Source organism: Pollachius pollachius (genome assembly GCF_949987615.1).
Source record: "Pollachius pollachius genome assembly, chromosome: 2".
Taxonomy (NCBI): Eukaryota; Metazoa; Chordata; class Actinopteri; order Gadiformes; family Gadidae; genus Pollachius; species Pollachius pollachius.
Window position 1 is genome coordinate 34,602,965 of NC_136935.1, and position 19,031 is coordinate 34,621,995.

Below are 19,031 nucleotides of genomic sequence, written 5' to 3' on the forward strand. Positions count from 1 at the left end.
ACTTTCTCCTCCGATGGTTCATGTGTTTGACTTCTTCCGAGCGGCTGAAAATTGTATATCCACGTGTCCCGTTGTTAAAAATATCATTTCAGTGGGCCTTTTTTGCAAATTTCTAGGATTTTGTCATCAGAGGATAAAGAGTCGACTTTGTATACTTACTTCAGTTCCTTAGGTAAGTTAATACACTATTTGAAGTCCATGACTTAAGACTAAATAATGCCAAACATGATAGGCCTATATCCCACGTGACATTACAAGGCTAAATGATGGGAAAGTATATCACCGTTCTTTCGTGGACATAAAGATTTTGGTATGAAATAGTCCCTATCATTCATATCATCCCTCATTAAATCAATAAATTCCCCATGACTTTTCTTGTCAATCATAATGTTTTGCACCAAGACACAAGGGACGTCTTTAATAAACTTTCAGACAAGCTCAAACACTGGTGATAAATGAAACATGACCACTAACCCTTAACCACGCATTAACTTGAATGCATCGGCCATTTCTAATTACCTGTATATGTATGTGTGTGTACAATAAAGTGTTATTGCTACAGTTTGAGCAGAAGTTGCTGAGGGGGAACTCTGGCCTCGAGCTGAGTCAGGGTCGTATATATAGATACAACTACGGGCACGTGCAGACAGTGCCCAGGGCAGCTTTAATAGATAGACAGCGAATTAATTAGATCAGCCAGGCCCTTGTCTCTCCCGCCCCATCAACGAACTGAATCTCTACCGCTCGGGAAAAGGGTGGTCTTTTTCGTAACACTATTTGACGAAACAGTATTAGTATTAAAAACAAATGTTGAATACAGGCTTGATGTCGCTTCCCGCCACAATAACCTGTGTGTGAAGCAATGTCCTTTCCTGTAGTTCTGTCAAATGCCCAGCTTTTAACGGCTTACAAGAATCGCTTCCGTAAGTAAGCAGGAGAAATCACTTAAGCGTGAGTCACAGCCAGAGATCGAGCTGTTTAGTGCGTTTCTTTCTACTTCATTGCCGTATTTCATGGAAGTGTGCTCCTGCTGCGGCGAGGAGGCCGTCGATAAATCCTTACTTAGTGCTGCCTAGTCGATATTGTACAGAAATGGGACTGTTTGCAAATCTGAAGCAGAAAACTATCGTAAAACCTATCTAAGATGCTTCAAAAATGCTGCTTAATGAAAAACAGAAATAACAAGTAAACATTCTAATGACAAATCCCATTAAATCAATTAGCCTTAAACCAAGATTTCGAACTAATGATCGAAATCAATCAGTTGTTCTACAACCGCATCAAACAACTCCTGCTTCTCCAACCTGTAAATCACACTGCTTCAATGATGATCTGTTGATATGCATTGAAAGATAACATTTCGTTTTTCAAGACAAAGCAGTTTTTAAGAATAATAATGTGTTAACGTATTTAAATATTTACCGCCACCGTGTGGTGAGAGCGGGTACATGTCTCCATTATACTTGACTTGCTTTTCAAACGTTATATGCATGGAAAAGCATACTGTTTTGATACACAATGTTCCATGTTTACATTATCACACTTAACATTGCGGATATCATTCTATATAAAGCACAAGCCCTAACTAGGATTGAGACTTGTAGAATTGTATACTTCATAGTTATTGTGTCTCTATTAGATTTTATAGTATGTTTGCATTAACCAAAGTAGCAACAAATAAAACAAGGAAATCTTTGGCTTGACGCACTTTTTATTAAGATAAAGGTCAACGTGAAGGCACTTTGACAAACTTTTAAAGAGAAAAAGTTAACAGCCAACTATAATCATGTTAAAAAGCACGATTATAAAGCATGTTAATCCAGTCTATGTGGTTTACAACTTTCTTTAAAAAACAGGAATAAGTTAATAAATCCTTATTAAAAAAAACATTGAAATATAGCCTTTCCAACTATTAATATCAAAAACTTTTTAGATTAAAATGATTGAAAGGCTACCGATTTATTTAATAGGTATGTTTTTAGAAAACCTGAGTTATTGAATAGAAAAAAAATAATTCTTAACCAACTAGTATTTTACTTGAACATCCAGCAATGAATACAACGTTTTTGGATATAGCTTTTTGAAAAAAGAATTATGACATTAATTTATTCCTAAAAACAGAATGAGAAGAACATTGAACTGCGAACAGAGATATTGGTTATCAACCAATATTTTCAATTTGGGAAACAACTAAATACAGAAAACGTCCTCAAAGCTCCAAACATTAGTTTCACTTTTGTGTAAAGTGCGTTATTAATTAGTGTTTAAAACCTGGAGTGTAAAAAACAGAACAACAAACTGCAACAGAAATTTGCAGTAATTGGCGTTAAAGCTTCGCTTGGCAAGGCCGGAGTCTCCCTCAGATATTCTGTTGGGCCAAAACATAAATAAAACGTCAAACTAAAACTTTAACTAGTAATCATCCCTGGAGAAAATCATGAACATTTTTTTATTGAAGCTCACCATTTTCTTCATCTCCCGTGAGTCTCCGTCGGCTGGTTTGTACCGGCCCCCCTTCTTGCTGCCCTCCACAAATTCCTTGGAGAAGGAAAGAGCGGGAAAGCAAGGTATGATCAAACTGCCGTTCTACCAGCGTAGAACCGAAAAAGACCCATTTCTCCACCGCATTCCCTCCTCCGTTGTTTTGGCCGCCGCGGCTGAGTCACACGTCTACACAGGTGTCAGGTAACAGGAGAGTGTAGGTGTCGACCAACAGACTCCATGGAAACACCTGAAACCAGCAGCCACCCGAGACCTCTCAGAAAACACCTCCACCTGCTGGAGGCCATACAGGTCAGCCCTAGGTCACGCCCCTGAAAAGGGCATGGTCGGAACATCTCAACACCAACTCGAGGCATGCATTCAATTAAATGACTCGCTCATTGTGAGAAGGGCCATGAATCATGGAGCCCCAGTTTCCTCACCCCCACCTGCAGGCCTCCACCTCAGTGTTTCCCATACATAGACCAATGTGAGCGGCGCAGCGCCACAGAATCAGCACCGAGCGCCACAAATTGATTCTGATTCTTTTTTTTGTCGCTGTGATGTTTTTAATATAAATATCGTTCCGTTCATTCATCTGCTCATAGCACTCTTTCACCGTGTCATTGTCGTTCACACACGCATAGGCGCACGACCCCACACACACAGAGACAAGCGCGCATTCATGCCAGTGGTTCACGCTATTCACGCCATTTCTAACAAATTACAGTCAAATTATAGCTTTTCAATCTCAACTTCCACCCCTCCAATTCCCTTTGCTAAAGTGTGACCGTTAAATGTTAAAATAGTAGAGGGTAGCCTATGTAATAGTGGTCTACCCTGGTGCATCGAGGCTTGTTTCGTCTCTACCGCGTTCCATGGTTTCTAGACTGGTCGAGTTTTCAGCCCCTGGACAGAAGTGCGTTTAAAGTACGTCACAGTGCACAATTCTATGCACGCACTGCTGCTATTTACCAGATTTGGCCCTCGTGACTCATGTGTATTGGTGCATCTCTCCACTTTTCCTTTCCTCCTCTATTCCCATCGCCATCCCTCTATTCTATATATTCCCCCCTCCCTCAGAGCCTTGTCCATGTAGTGTGCATGCTCTCTCTCTTTCTCTCTCAGAGCCCTGTCCATTTCTCTCTCTCTTTCTCACTCACCATCAGGGCCTTGTCCATGTAGTACTCTCGCCCCGAGCTGCCGTCGTTGTACTTGGTGTCGATGGCGAAGCACAGGAACAGGACGTCCACCACGATCTCGAACACAGACAGGAAGCAGTGGGCCACCAGGAAGGCGAACAGGCACACGATGAAGAGGGGCAGCACCCACACCGTGTAGTCCCGCTGGTAGTTCAGGGACAGCACGCCAACAAACGCCGTGCACGACACTACCAGCACCTGACCGGAGCACACACAAAGAACACCATTTCACAACAGAGAAGAAGAATATCAAGCCTGAATCAGGACCAGAACATCAACATTAGCTGAAAAACCCATAGCTGAGCCCACAAATTTCCATTCATGATTGATGAACGGGGGTACGCTTATCAGCCTAGAATTAGCAACATAGCATAACATTTTGTAAGTAGCGTAGCATGTGCCAGTTAGCTAATTGATCACAGCATGAATTAAAAAGCATTTACCTAGCTAGTTAGCCGAATCCTACACAAATGATCGCCTGTAACACTCTTAGGCACTTCTTAATTACCTTTCCCAGGAAGAGGGCGAAGTCTCCGATGGAGTTGATGGTGGCCACGCGCAGGGCGTTCTCCACAAGGATGCCCAGGGCGTCACGGGCCGAGGTGCAGAAGTTGGTGCTGTTGATGGCGGTGGCCGTGTATGCGTTCTTAAACCAATAACCAAACAGACGTTTCAGCGGGTTAGCGCTCATAAAAATTATTTTATATCATTTTTTTTTGGAATTATTATGCATTAACAAAGTACAAAACTCTCGTAGGGAAAGAAAACATACTTCCATCAAGTACCGAAAGTAAAGATAAATAATGCATCGGCAATACTGTAAACAATAGTCGTGCCATAAAGCTTTTTGAATGGAATTGAAACGGCGGCATCAGGTGGTTGTATATACTATGCAAACTGAAACCCTCACCGAAGACCGAAGGTCGCAGGCCCCCTCCCCCCCCCCCAAACACTGATCAGTAAAAAGAAACAGAAAAATCAAGCTGCCGACCTTTCCAATCTTTGTCGTCAAACTATAAAAGTAACGCTGCTATTATCCATACCACCCACACACACAGTAACTTTTGTGAGTATTTTTAATGAATGAATAACGTTAGCTTGTGTGATGGACATGTGATGGCCTGATGCTGGGTGTTTACCTGGTTGAGGAAGGCCAGACACTTCTCCAAACACCACAGGCAGCACACACAGGCCTTCAGCATGCAGCGTGCACACGCATTTTCCTGCGGAGAGAGAAAATAATAATCGCTGTCATTGTTTACTTTCAGGGTTGTGGTTTTGCAGTTCTTATACCACAGATTTTTTTAAATGTTATCTCACTGGTCTGAGCCGTACATGCATCGGATCGAAACACATTCAACATCAGGTGAGTGACGTGTACGTGTTCAACACTGGGGAAATACATTTGATACACATTCAAATCCCTTGATCTGAAAGCATCATCTACAAGCGCGGGTGAGTTCCCCTTTCAGTGTTTGCGTCCCAGGCTCTGGGCTGTATCCCCCATAGGTTCTGCTCTACCAGAGTAGGACCGCTGGGGCCGAGACCGGGGCAGGCGGGACACCCACCTTTCCTTTGAGCTGGCTGTGCAGGTAGGTGAGGATGAGGCGGGGGATTTTGACCAGAGTGATGATAAAGGATCCCTTGGCCACGGTGCCCAGGTGGTAGCGGAACGCCCGCCACGTGGAGGAGACGATGGGCAGGGTCGGGATCTCAGACTTATTCCTGTTGTGTTCCCACACCCAGACACGATAGACCATGTTCAACATAGTCCAAGGGCAAATGGTGTTACAATAGCTCTTTTAAAAAGGTTGCTTTTCTTTTGCTTTTTTCAAGCTGCACTGTTCCAATTGTGACTATGATTTGATTATTCTCAGCCCTCACTTCCCTTGCTGGTCTCTTTCGGTGAAAGCGTCCGCTAAATAATTAAATGAGATTCTTCAGGATAAGTTGTATGGCTCTTAATTACAGTTGGTAACCTTATGAATGAAAGCAGGATGGACGTTTCTATGGAGAGCTTGGCGTGTGCTACCATCACTGCATTGTGAATAACAGAAGTACTTAATGAATGGATAAATGTCATCTTTTGCACATATTTTCAATGTGTACAATTCCATGTTTGCTAGTCCGTTAATGTAGATCTAAACCGCCCCCTGGAGATCTCGTTGAGCTAGGCAGGCTTTTGCGCTATTTATTTTTTCATACCAATTTCTGAGCTGCTGGGTATAGACGTCATTGTAGCATTCATTACATGGACTAGCCTAATATGCTCTGTGTCTAATAGTCAATTAACCTACTTAGAAAACTCATGCTTGGTTTGAACACTTCTGGCAGAATAAAAACCGATATGAAACCAGCGCCCTTCTTCCATAGATTCTTGCCGGAGTACACTTTATGCAACGCTGGCTGCGATCATTGGGCTGAACGGAGATGTTGTGGTGACACACTCTCAGTTGAGCACTGTTGTTCTACTTGGAATAGGTCCTCCCGAGGTGATGATATATTTGGCAATATTTACAATGCATTACTAGTCCTGTTACATAACCACTCACATTCGACATCTCCCACAGCTCAGCTGCCTGTTCTAGAAGTAGAGACTGCCCTCTGGTGGTGCCTGCTGTGCAGTACAACACCACCTGAATACTGTGTCTCCCGATCACTTTAATATAATAGTTTTACTAGATTTCTTCCAAATAGTACAATGATACCACCAAAGTCATTCCCTGGGCTCACAATTCTGAAGACCCTACACTAGCGTAGATCCACACGCAGGAGAGTGCATTTAGCTTGAGAGTGGAGTGTCTATAAAAAGGCGGCTTGTGTGTTGAAGCCATCACATTCTAAGTGAATGAGGTGAGCGAATGAGGGCATGAATGAGAGTGATATGAAACCTAGCCTACAGTGTCAAGAAATGTACGAATGAGTAAGGCTGATCAATAAACAAACACCAGTGAAGCCCCTAAATACGTCATGAATGCATGCGCGAGTCTCCATGAGGTCTACCTTTCTGAATTAATGAAAAGGGGACAAATGAACGAGTGGATACCGCGTGAAGTAGTAGGTGACGACGGCGCCGGCGATGGTCATCTGCTGAAAGGCGAGGATGAACTCGCTGATCCAGATGAGGCCCACGGCGTGGTACCACACCAGGTACTGGAAGGGCTGCTTCATCTGGAACTCCACCAGCCCCGTGCTGTTGCTCTTCATCGGGGTCCCTGTGGGGGCGGAGGCGGCCGCTCGTTATGGGAAAAGACTGCAACTTATTTTAAGCTGATGGTTGCCGTTTGATAAGAAGCTGACTTGCCGGCGTTCTGGGTACAAAACTCCAGTGTCTGCAGTCAACCTGTAGGGGTCCCAGAGGACACACCTACCTATCTAGATGGTGCTCGATGACATGTGTCTATAACAAATGTCTCTTTAAGTATTCTGAAGTAAAGGAGTCTGATAAATGACACCCTATGTCTTGACACATTAATGTCTGCTAAATGACACCTCTGTGTCATTTAGCTGTGGTAAGTAGTCACAGTATCCATACAAACCAGTAGAGAACAGGCAGGCCAGGACAAGGGGCCTGCATTCACACGCGGAAGTTGTGTGTACACAACATGACCATCTCCTCAGACATAGTCGCGATAGTTGCCATTATTATTGTATTCCGGTCTTGTTATTCTGACAAACTGATTGCCCTTTTTTAGCAGATTACGTGAAATATATTGAACAGCTCTATTTGTTGTTGCTGAAGTTATCGTACTAGTCCTGCTAAACGGGAACAACAAGAGAATGGCATGAAGACATGAAGTTGGGAGCAGTGTTTGACAACAAGAGTCTGACCCAAACCTAAATTGCATTAAAACTCTTTTGCCCCCAACGGACCCTTCTCTGTCCCATGCCCTCCCTCAAGCATACGTCTTCGTAAGGCCTCAAGACCTCGAAGCACCCAACAAACAATCTCTGCACACGGACTGGCACTTTGGATATTACCATTGTGACGCAAAACTAACGGGCGCACGCTTGTGCTTACGTGCGTGCGTACATTTTTGTCTGTGTGTGGAGATGGTGATGTGTGTGCGCATATGCTTGTGTGTGTGGAGATGCGTGTGCATGTGTGATGGAGGAGAAGCGGTCCTTTGACCGGACCCCTCCTACGTCACACTGCTGGCTCCAGATTCCTGCAGGCTTGTGGGAGGGGGAGGGGTGGTCAGGTCATGTCCCGAAACCCAGACTCAAAATGTCACCGCAGCGGATATCACACTCATCCAGAGTGGGGTGAGCGTCAGGACATTAATAACAATACATCCGTGTGTGTGTCCGCATTGTCCTCAGAAGCTCTCAGAAGCCAGAGCCAGGGAGTCGACGGTATTAGCATTCAGAGAGATGCATTATGGGAAACAGTCATCCTTAGCCTAAACAACAGATCAAAGAGAGTGAGTGAGTGAGTGAGTGAGTGAGTGTAAAACAGAAAGGGAGCACAATTGACAGGCGAATCCACCCAATATTAACTTTCGACTATTTTTGTCGTTTTTTTTCATATTCTCTCACCCAAACCAACATCCCCCGATCCATGTGTGGTCTGTACCTGAGATGCCGAGGAAGAGGAAGATGGAGATCCAGTACACCCAGAAGAGCATGAGGCCCAGGAAGGTCCAGAAGGGTTGCAGTGCCAGCAGTGGCAGGTGGATGAACACCTTGCCCGCCACGTGGAACAGAGCGATGGTCAGCGCTACCCGCTTCCTCATGAAGAAGATGACCAGCAGCAGCACCACCTGCACAGAGGACAACACGCTGTTCACACCACACCCAAACGGACACTGACCGCTTCCAGGGTCAGTGGGTTCTTACTTAATACTAACTAACTAACTAACTGAGACATCCCAACTGGCAGTGGCTGCTGGTCCGACTCCTAGCACCTCCTAGTAAAGATTGAAGATGTCCCTGAGCAAGCATAATAACCCTCACTGCTCCAGAAAAAAAGGCTGTTGCCTTGCAAAGTGGCCACAGGTTCGAAAAGGGCTTAATAAATGCAATCCATTTACCATCTTTTCATTTATTTTCGACCTTGACAGGAGTGTGTAGCATATGTGGGACAGGTCAGAGTTCAACTCCCAGCCGAAAGGTTCTGGGGTCGTTACCCCATGAAAAGCATTGTTGAGCAAGATGCCTTCAATCCTCAATGACATGTATTTTAGCCGACTTAATGGTATATCCCAAAACGGGCCTTCTCCAAGTACAATCCAGCCCCCCCCCCCCCCCACGAATAAATTAAGAAACCAATAGACATCCCTTGCCCCCCAATCCTTCCACTGTAAACCCACCCTAATATCCTGTTCTTTGACAGGCATCACATGACACAAGCCTTAAGCATCTGTGCCGCTGTGGCGTTAGGGGAGGGGTGGGGTGTAGGGACAGACGCAGAGGCAGAGGCAGCTGGGTCAGACATGCCAACGCCGATGTACCGCCATCTCTGGATCTCCCTTGGGGGGCCTCGTCGGGCCAGCGGTCTAGCCAGGCGCGGGGGGAACGCCCTGAGGGTACGTACCGTGAAGACGGTGGAGATGATGGCGTAGATCAGCAGGGCCTTGACGTTGTCGGCGACCACCTCCTTCCCGAACACCGACGTGGTGGCGTTGTCCAGGGCCTTCCTGTGGTCGGCGTACAGCCACCACAGGACCCCGGTGCCTCCTGCAGGGGGGGAACACAGCGCTTAAGACACCTCACCATACTTAGCGAGTCTGCCAATAGACCCCCTGAATTTAGCTCCCAGCGTTTAATAAGGGGGTCCTCTTGTACTGACGGGGGATTTATGAAGCAACTCATATTCACCATAAAAGCGAGGGATTCCATAAAACAACAATTACCATAATAGCAATTACCAGAATAACTAACTAACTGAACATTTATGAGTTGCCAAGAAATACATTGAATACAAATGTCTTTTAGAATCACAATTGTTTGGTCATACGTTTTCATGGATATAAAAAAGGGTAAACATAAAAAGGTTTAACAGACAAATTCAAGACGCAGTACTGAAGAGCAAGAGGAACATTGTTTTGTTCCAATCTGCATTTTATCTTTGATGAACTGGTTCCCAACTCTGAGCACACAGGCCCTCTGGGGCTAGGAGCAGCAGATCCAAGCCATCTTCTTTAACCTGTTCCAGCGCCACCCGGCTTCAGCGGGGCATTCTGACCTGATCTGGTTCAGCAAGCCGGGAATCGGAGGCATTTCTGAGCCAAATATCCAGGGAAATCGTGCACTGAGTTACCTGCTTGCTCCAGTCACCTGTTCTCCAAATTATCAGTCGACTGAGTTCTGCGCCTTTTCTGTATTCATCCACATGTTTTACTATATGTTCAAAGAGGACGATTGAAAGAACATCTCCACTGGCCCTTTAAGGCCCCTCTAGGTCCTATTGAACTCCCTTAGGCTTTCCCTCAGCAAAGTTCTCTCATCGAAGCATCTTTTAGGTACAAGCCTTTACTAAATGGAAACCTGGCGTACCTACGGCGCCCAGGATGACCAGGATGGTTGTGATCCATATGAGCACCTTGGAGATGTACCGGATCACCACCATTAGGACCACGGACAGCACTGCACAATACAGGGGAGACAACAATTTGATGTTATTCCTATTCATCTTACATCGTATTTTGTTGTTTTATTTTGTGTACTTTTGGCAATGTTCCAATCTGAATCACTACATACTGTCATCATTACATACTAGCTACAGAGAGGGGTGGGGGAGGGGGGAGGGAGGTTAGTGCCCTCACTTGTTCTACTCCAAGCTGAGTAGGTAGGACATCCTACGGCAAACAACTCCCTGCTCATAGTTTTTTTTTTATGATTGACAACTAAATGGGGCAGGACGGTCTCATAGTGGTTAGGGTGTTTGACTTTAACATCAGGGATTTAGGTTCAAACCCCAATGTCTACAATATACTGTTAGGCATCCTGTTTGTTCCTAGAGATACTATACCTAGAGCCAGCAGACAGTGTTATTGTAGAGCTGGGATACCTAGAGCCAGCAGACAGTGTTATTGTAGAGATGCGATACCTAGAGCCAGCAGACAGTGTTATTGTAGAGCTGGGATACCTAGAGCCAGCAGACAGGTTTTATTGTAGAGATGCGATACCTAGAGCCAGCAGACAGTGTTATTGTAGAGATTTGATACCTAGAGCCAGCAGACAGTGTTATTGTAGAGATTTGATACCTAGAGCCAGCAGACAGTGTTATTGTAGAGATGCGATACCTAGAGCCAGTAGACAATGTTACTGTAGAGCTGGGATACCTAGAGCCAGCAGACAGTGTTATTGTAGAGCTGGGATACCTAGAGCCAGCAGACAGTGTTATTGTAGAGCTGGGATACCTAGAGCCAGTAGACAGTGTTATTGTAGAGATGGGATACCTAGAGCCAGCAGACAGTGTTATTGTAGAGATGCGATACCTAGAGCCAGCAGACAGTGTTATTGTAGAACTGGGATACCTAGAACCAGCAGACAGGTTTTATTGTAGAGATGGGACACCTAGAGCCAGCAGACAGTGTTATTGTAGAGCTGGGATACCTAGAGCCAGCAGACAGTGTTATTGTAGAGCTGGGATACCTAGAGCCAGCAGACAGTGTTATTGTAGAGATGCGATACCTAGAGCCAGCAGACAGTTTTATTGTAGAGATGCGATACCTAGAGCCAGCAGACATAGGCCGAGGATGATTTCCTTGCTGGCCAGTACACCAGCGATGACCCTCTGAATGGCGCTGCTATCGTTGACGAAGCTGACGAAGGCCTGGGCCAGCTCAGCGTAGCAGCTCAGCTCGGTGGGCACGCAGCGGTGCAGAACCCGGACCGCCTTGCTGTGAACACAGGAAGCACAGGCGCAACCGGACCACGTGATTGGACTATATCGTTCAGATGTGTTGCAGATTGGTAGTGTGTACGAAACATACCAACAGTTTTTTTACTTTTATCTCAGCATAATTGTCTTTTTCTGATAGCAATTAAAATACTGTAGTAAGGGAATGGGCTAAGCATTCACAAATATAAATGGTGAACTTTTCACTGCTCACTAATGGTGAATTTAACACAAAGCAACTACGTTACTTCAGGTTGATAGAGAAGCCTTGGGTGTTTAGGGCTGCGTTTATTCAATTCAGTTCTAGTTTAATTTGATAAACATCAGAAAGATTCAAGGGTAAATGTAGATTACCTTGGGGGAACAGGGAGTCTGGGGCATTTAGTGAAGCGTTCAGAGCTGCTCACATATCTCGTAGGAGAAAGGTCGTATGAACATAGGTCGGATCCTGATAAAAAAAACAAAAAGTTGGTTTAGTGCACATGAATGAATAACAATATGTGTAAGCAAACCATCAGAAATACAGAATAACAAGGCAATTAAATAATACCTAAAAAATACCACCAACCCACTTTTACTTCAACTAAGGAATTCATAAAACACTTTTTACTGTATAGCTAAGGCTACACTTTTTTTTTTTAAGAAATACAAAACAAATTTAGTATTTTCTCACCATTTGATAGTGAAAATTGCTTGACATCGAAGTATGTCTTCAGTTCTTCGTCCGGACACTTAGATACACACAGGGCCAACGACTTGATCTTCCTGTTAAGGAAGTCTATGTTGCAGGGGTCGAGGAAAAACACATACCTGTTGTAAAGAAAAATTAACCATAAATGTTAAAAAGTTGTGCAACATTGCAAGCATAGCTTGCTACATCACTTAGCATGGCTAGTTACGTGACTAGCATGGCTAGCTACAGCACTAGCATTGCTTGTTCCAGCAATAGCATGGCTGCAGGGCTGACTGCTATAGTTCTAGGGTTGCTTACGTCAATGCTAGTTTAGTTAATACAGTATAGGGGAGCCTGCTACAGTGTTAGGGTAGCTTGCTCAAGGGCTGCTTGCTACCGTGCTGCTTGCTTAAAAGCTAAGGTTGCTTGATACAGTGCTAGGGTAGCTTGCTACAGTGCTGGGGTAGCTTGCTACAGTGCTTGGGTAGCTTGCAACAGTGCAAGGTTAGCCTGCTTCAGTGCTAGGTTAGCTTGCTACAGTGCTGCTTGCTACAGATACAGCGCTAGGGGGCTTGCTACAGTGCAAGGGAGCTTGCTATAGTGCTAGAGAGCTTGCTACAATTCTACGGTCGCTTGCTCCAGTGCTAGGGTAGCTTGCTACAGTGCTGTTTATTATGGTGCTTGTGGGTCTTGTTTTGTCTGGGGAAAAGGATGATGACATGGTTGCCAGCTTGCTCACAGATCAACAGACGGTACTTTGTGGCTCAGACGCCTCCTATTCAAAGCCTCCTCTGGAGCCATGCCCATCGATGAAGCATGACCCACTGTTTCCCACAAGCCTTGTGCGCATGCCATGAATGTTGATTGCATGAAGGTTGATTGTAAACTACTGTTCCAAGTGCGTTAAGGGGGGCCAGGGGGTAGGAGGATAGTAGCCAGGGGGTTCTACTCCCAGGCGAAAGCTACTGGCATGGCTCCCCAAAGCCACAGTCTACCTGTAGGTATCCTTCAGCAAGCACATGTACCTGAGAAGCAGCTGTAAGTTGTCCTTGATAACGGTCTAAATACTAAAATGACATTGTTTGGCTGGAACAAAACTGTAGACATGAGCACCAACCGATTACAATCACAGAAGACAAGAGAAAACTTGCGTACTTAATCCTGCGTATGTTAAATAACAAGACATTTTGTTGTGTTCACTGTCAGCATCATGGTTTTGCAGAACTGGTTAAGATGAACTACAGAGAAAACAGACCCCACCATACTTCATTCAATGGCAGCAGACTCACTTGTTCTCGGTCATGTTCCGTCCGCTGAGCTCTATCCCCTCAATCTTGCTGTTCCTTCTACCACAGGTATTACCGTAGCTGTCGTAACCCCGGACGATCCTGAGAGCTCCACCGGTGTACACTGTGAAGCCACATATGCACCCCTACACACACACACACACACACACTGTTAACCAAGACTTTAATCCATAGTTAATTCAAAACAAGGTGTGTATGTGTGTGTGTGTGTGTGTGTGTGTGTGTGTGTGTGTGTGTGTGTGTGTGTGTGTACAGTTAGTGGATCTCATTTCATATTGCTTTCTAAATGCCCAAACAATCGTATAGCTAGACAAAGTGCGTTCTGTAACCTGCCGCTATAGAAGTTTTTATAAGTTGTTCTATGTATAATATACGTGTAGAAAGTTATGTTTTGGTGTTACGGATGCAACATGTATGAGAGGGTTACAACACATATCAGGTTACAGCCTAAGCGCAGCCTAAGAATGGTGGGAGATTTGTTCGTTCATTCATTCATTTGGGTAACAATTATAAGCCAACAGGTAAATAACCGTAAAAAAGATTTACCATGCCGACACAAAACAGAAAGAATATGATGAGCCATGGGATGTCTGTGCAGCTGCGTTGCTCCAGCGGTTTCCAATCGCGCTTCCCCTGCAAAACATAGACCATTAGAAAGGTTCACACGAATTCGTTTTGGTCTGTATAACTTTTTTGCTCAATTATTTTCACGTGTAAACACACCTATTCAATTCGATTCAATTCCTGGCTACGCAATAAGTTATCAACTTTGTTTTTATCCTCATTTCCGTAATTTGATTTAGTTTGACTTACCTCTGAACTACTGCAACATCCCATGGTGAATTGTCAGCTAGCTACGACTTTACAGGACCCAGATGCAGACTTTCACTCACAACAACTTTACTTTACAGATCCAATCTTTTTCAACTCGCAGCCATTTCAAAGCAGCACGTCACAAGTTTCGTTTGTTTACGTCCTGAATAAAAAGTATTTTACAACTACCGGCACGAGTAGTTATTGTTTTGATCCTCCCTTACTACTACAAACAGCCGCCGTGTTGTGTGACGCCTTTTTGAACAGGTAAAATGCGGAAGAGGTCATATTCCCTAAGGAGTGGCAGCAGCCTGTCCCCCAGCGCCTGTGATGTGCGTTGTGTTTGGTGCCGTCTAGCGGATCCTCCGGGTACTGCTCCTTGTACCGCTGAATTACACCAGGGCACAGGGGCCCTTGGGGCCACGGCCGCATTTATTTTACACCCAATTGAAGTACTACTTTGGCCAAGCAGTAACCACAGACACAGCCATTGCCTTTATCATTCATGTCTATAAAAGAGACGGGTATATATGTAAAATTTAAAGCAACAAGGGCAAAGTGTTGTTTTTTTTATTTAAATAAAAAAAAAATTGACCTAGCCGTTTAAAAACTTAAACGGTTTGGCCAACATGAGATGTCGACGCTGTGGTTCAACCCGTCAAGTCCGGAACTTCATGGTACGGAAATGTTATATTCACTGTTAATTTGGAAATATTTAAGCCTATTTTCATTCCCTTTTAAAGTCACCCAAATACAGTGTTTACATGTGTAACGTTACTGTTGTTTAGCATCCTACCTAGGCTCCTGAGTCGTGTCCCGTTAGCCTAATTGACCCTAAGAAAATGCAACCGTCCACCAGCTGATAAATCCTACCGCTAGCCTATACTTATTTTGGTCCAAATATTCCAAGACATAAAGAAACAGGTCCTTCATGGAGCCTTCTTGTACCTCATTATGCCCGAGTGGTCTGGTTTAGACCTGCTGACCTGTGCAGCTCCTTCGGGTCTGAACGTCAAGTTTCCAGAAGAAGCTCGTTTTTCCTCCATGTATTTGCTTTCTAGACGGTCCTCTGGCCGTGTGCCTGAGCGCCATGCTGCAAGGTCAATATTGAGCTGCGGCCATCCGATACACGCTGAGAGGGCAGGGTGGACGAGGAATACATTGAAGCGTGTTCCTGCAAAAATATTATTTAGTTACACACCCGTTGGATATTTGGTTAACGGCAGCAATTAAGGATGGACATATACACACAGAAGCTTCTGTACACACTTGTAATCGCAGAAACACTTTATATGATAACCAGACATTCAACGCATTCAAAAGCAAGACAATTCCTACTTTATTAGACAGAAAATGTGTGTATCCCAGCCTAAATACAGGGCAGTAATTATAAGGGAAAATGTACTAAAAAAAACAAATTCAGTTCATTACGGTCAGACTCTTGTAAACTGAAAAGTGTTATCACAGACGTCATTACTCCCTCTGTCTCCCTCCTTTTCTCCATCTCTCTCTCCCCCATCCGTCTCTCACTAATGTCTTTCATTTGCCTCTGTCTCCCTCGCTTTCCCCCTTTTCCACGCTTTCTTTGTCTCACTCCCATCTATCTCTCTTCTTCCTCTATCGCTACCTCCCTCTCTCTCTCCCTCCCTCCCTCCCCCCCTCTCTCTCTTTCTTTCTCACTCTCTCTCTCTCTCTCTCTCTCTCACTATCTCTTTCTTTCCCTCTCTATCAACCTCTCACTCTCTCCTTTCTCATAGTGAATCAAGCCCTACAGCACTTCCTGGCTTGGTTGCTGCTGTGGCAACGGTGTCCAAGGACAACAGCGTTCTCCTGGCTCCCCGAGCCACGCTCAGCGGATGGACCACAGAGCCCCAGGGGTGATGGGAGGTGCACGTCATCGGCAGTATCTTCACAAGTAACCCAGAAAAAAACGCTCAGGTTTGACCTGAAATGACCGACGGTAAGAGGAGAGACAAGGATAAATATTGTTCATGCAAGACTGCAGATGGCGGTAAAAAGTTTATAGTACAGCTGAGTGCATTCTGGGAAAATGCTGTACGTTTATAAACTGTAGATTTTACCTGAACTGACAAATAGAGATGTGAAGAAACTTGAAAGTACACATTTTGTTATATGGTGGGGCACCCTGGTATGGAAGAATGCAGTAATAAAAACGTGTTTTGGATCTTCTAGTCCAGGCCATAAACTGACCTGAACTGACTGACAGTAAGGCAAGACTGCAGATACTTGGCAGAACACATTGTCCTAGTATAGTAAAGGATACGCACTGAGAGAACACAGTATATCCCTGCAGTTCTAGCCTAGAAATGGCCCAGGCCATTAACCTTAACGGACGGTTAGGCAAAATGCAAGTGTACATTTTGTTTGTGCAACTACGAATTTTGCGAGTATAGTGGGGTACACGCTTGAATGCATATGGATTCATTTTGGATTGTTCTGATCCAAGTCATAAACAAACCCCTTGTTGGTCCTCCTACTTCCAGCTTTGGGTTGGGTTTTTCCTGACCATAATGGTAAAAAAGCTGGTCTGAATTTAATCAAAACATGCACAATACATGTTTTGAAATCTCTGTCGTGTTGGAAGAGCGATCCAACGTCAACGACGGCAACCTGATTCATGTGGTTCTACTCAAGTCAAGGTCCTTTTTTTGCATTTGGCGAGAAGAACCATGAATCCAGTTTCATTTTTGACTCCATTCATATGTAGAATTATGAAAATGCATGCCTGGAAGTCGCAGTCAAAATAGTGCTTGTTTTCTTTGCGTCTTTCTCAAAAGGCCAGACAACCCCCCAGAACGATGCTAAAGTGTACGTGATGCTTGTTGTGTTTTCCATCAATATACATTTATGTTTCCCCGATGACGGTACACATACGTGATACTCCAAATTCATAAGACAACATAATTACGTGTGTAAAGGAGTGTAGCAGACACAGGGTTCAATAGTGTTCAGCTGTATGTTAGAGCTTAGTTTGGCGAGAACAACAAAAATATGATATTGGATTCTCCTTAAATTCTTCCTTCCTTACCTATTGGCCCAGGTACCTTCATGTTTAAAAATAAGAGCAGAGTGATTGGATCTCTGACAACACCTTACTCCACTCCACTTACTCACCTGTCTTCTTATCTGGGCCGAATTCACAATAGTATTTTAAGGACAATAATCTTTGTAGCTGTTGATTTTTAAGATCAGATTTACGAAGAAGAAAAATGTAGTTGTCCTTTCTTCTAAGATCTACCATTTCTTCTTGATTTTATAAAAAGCAATTCAGTTGATCTTAAGAAATTTCTTGAGGATTATCATTTCGTGAATCAGGCCTCAGGTTCAAAGAGAAAACAATTATAGTTATTATTAATAGCCATTTCTATTGGTGACCAATCTACCCGTTATTTTCTGAATCAGCTCATAATTTAACCGACAATAAACCATTGCAACAACAAAAATATGATTGGTGGTCACCATTGGCGACTATCCGTAGCATTTGGCAGTAGTTGGCGCCTGGCACCCAGCAATGAGCCTGATATGTCACTGAAATAAGTTTTTTTTAAGGTGTGTTTCATTGTATGCTGAGTCATCGTCATTATAAATAATTTCAATCATTTTGTCCCTCAACTCTAAACAGTAACATGCTTACAGAGAAACTAACAGTTCTTGTGTAATGTTTCTCCTAAAAGATCCATTTCATTTTTGCAGGGGGTAACATCATAATCCGATTGTGATGCTACCAAAATTATTATAAAGGATACACATTCAGGAGGTTTTGTGGGACTTAATTTGTTTCCTTCAGGCAGATGATGGAAAAACAATCACCGAAACCATGCAATTTTATAGGGACGCAAACCACACACAGATACACAACATGACCCCTCCCCCACCCCTATCTAAAGAAGATTTAGATTATTATTTATTTAGATTATTGTAGCCTGAAGATTGTTTTGGTCTGGATCCACTATAACTCTTCACTTCCTGTTCCCACGGTGACTACTCTTGCTCTGTAACCCATGATCCACCCCCCTCCCCCCATTAGATGTCCCCTGGAACCCTGCACCAACGATCTTCTCCATCATTGGTCGAACAGAGCGCCATAGATACCAATAGAGTCAAATACCACAGATAATGCGAGGCAACAATGGATCGCTTGATATGCGTCACAACCCTCCTGACATACATCATTGTTTTGGCTAAATTGTGAACTTTCAAATCAACATGTTTTCCATTCCTGGGTTACTACATCGAGAATCCTTGATACGGGTGAACCTTGGGTTTTTCGTTTGAGTATGAAGGATTTATTTTGTATATACAAGGCGGCCGTACAGTATCACCCTGGACGTGAAGGGAATGAATTAAAATTATCTCTCTGTGGTTCGTTTGGTATGTGAGACGGTATTTTTAGATCCCCAAATATGCTTTTCAGATTTGCTTTGTTTTTTCTTTTTTTAAGTGTAAATCTACCCGGCGTCTTTTTCTAGGCCTGCAACCGACCGCTTGGCAAAGTACATACAGGCATGTACAAAAAAAATAACTATTTGAAAAAGCTTAAATGTGGGTGCAAGGAAAAATAATTCTCAAAGCGCTCTTTGTACGAGGCGGAGAGAAAAAAACAACACAGATTCGCCTCGTAGAGGAGTTCATCCATTTTCACCTACGTTTTCCTACCAGAGCGAATTCTCTGCCTCAGATGCCTATGA

At 44.0% G+C, this 19,031-nt stretch overlaps 1 protein-coding gene across 1 annotated transcript; it reads right to left on the reverse strand.

The window, feature by feature from the left end:
• Positions 1-2,070: 2,070 nt before the first annotated feature.
• On the reverse strand, positions 2,071-14,598 carry slc44a1a (solute carrier family 44 member 1a). The gene is made up of 16 exons (XM_079731042.1): positions 14,323-14,598; positions 14,056-14,142; positions 13,492-13,634; positions 12,203-12,339; positions 11,884-11,977; positions 11,361-11,530; positions 10,182-10,271; positions 9,220-9,362; positions 8,260-8,446; positions 6,730-6,898; positions 5,252-5,408; positions 4,823-4,906; positions 4,192-4,329; positions 3,645-3,881; positions 2,464-2,538; positions 2,071-2,368 (listed from the first exon to the last, which is right to left on the reverse strand). Exons 1-16 carry the CDS (start codon positions 14,344-14,346, stop codon positions 2,360-2,362), a joined length of 1,944 nt encoding a protein of 647 aa, XP_079587168.1. The 5' UTR covers positions 14,347-14,598; the 3' UTR covers positions 2,071-2,359.
• Between the last annotated feature and the right edge of the window lie 4,433 nt (positions 14,599-19,031).

Excerpts from the sequence above, each read along its gene's own strand:
- slc44a1a (XM_079731042.1), bottom strand. The coding sequence starts at position 14,346 with ATGGGATGTTGCAGTAGTTCAGAG. Across the intron at positions 13,635-14,055 it reads TTCTGTTTTGTGTCGGCATG|GGGTGCATATGTGGCTTCAC; the intron begins GTAAATCTTTTT and ends GTGTGTGTGTAG. Across the intron at positions 2,539-3,644 it reads ACATGGACAAGGCCCTGATG|GAATTTGTGGAGGGCAGCAA; the intron begins GTGAGTGAGAAA and ends TCCTTCTCCAAG.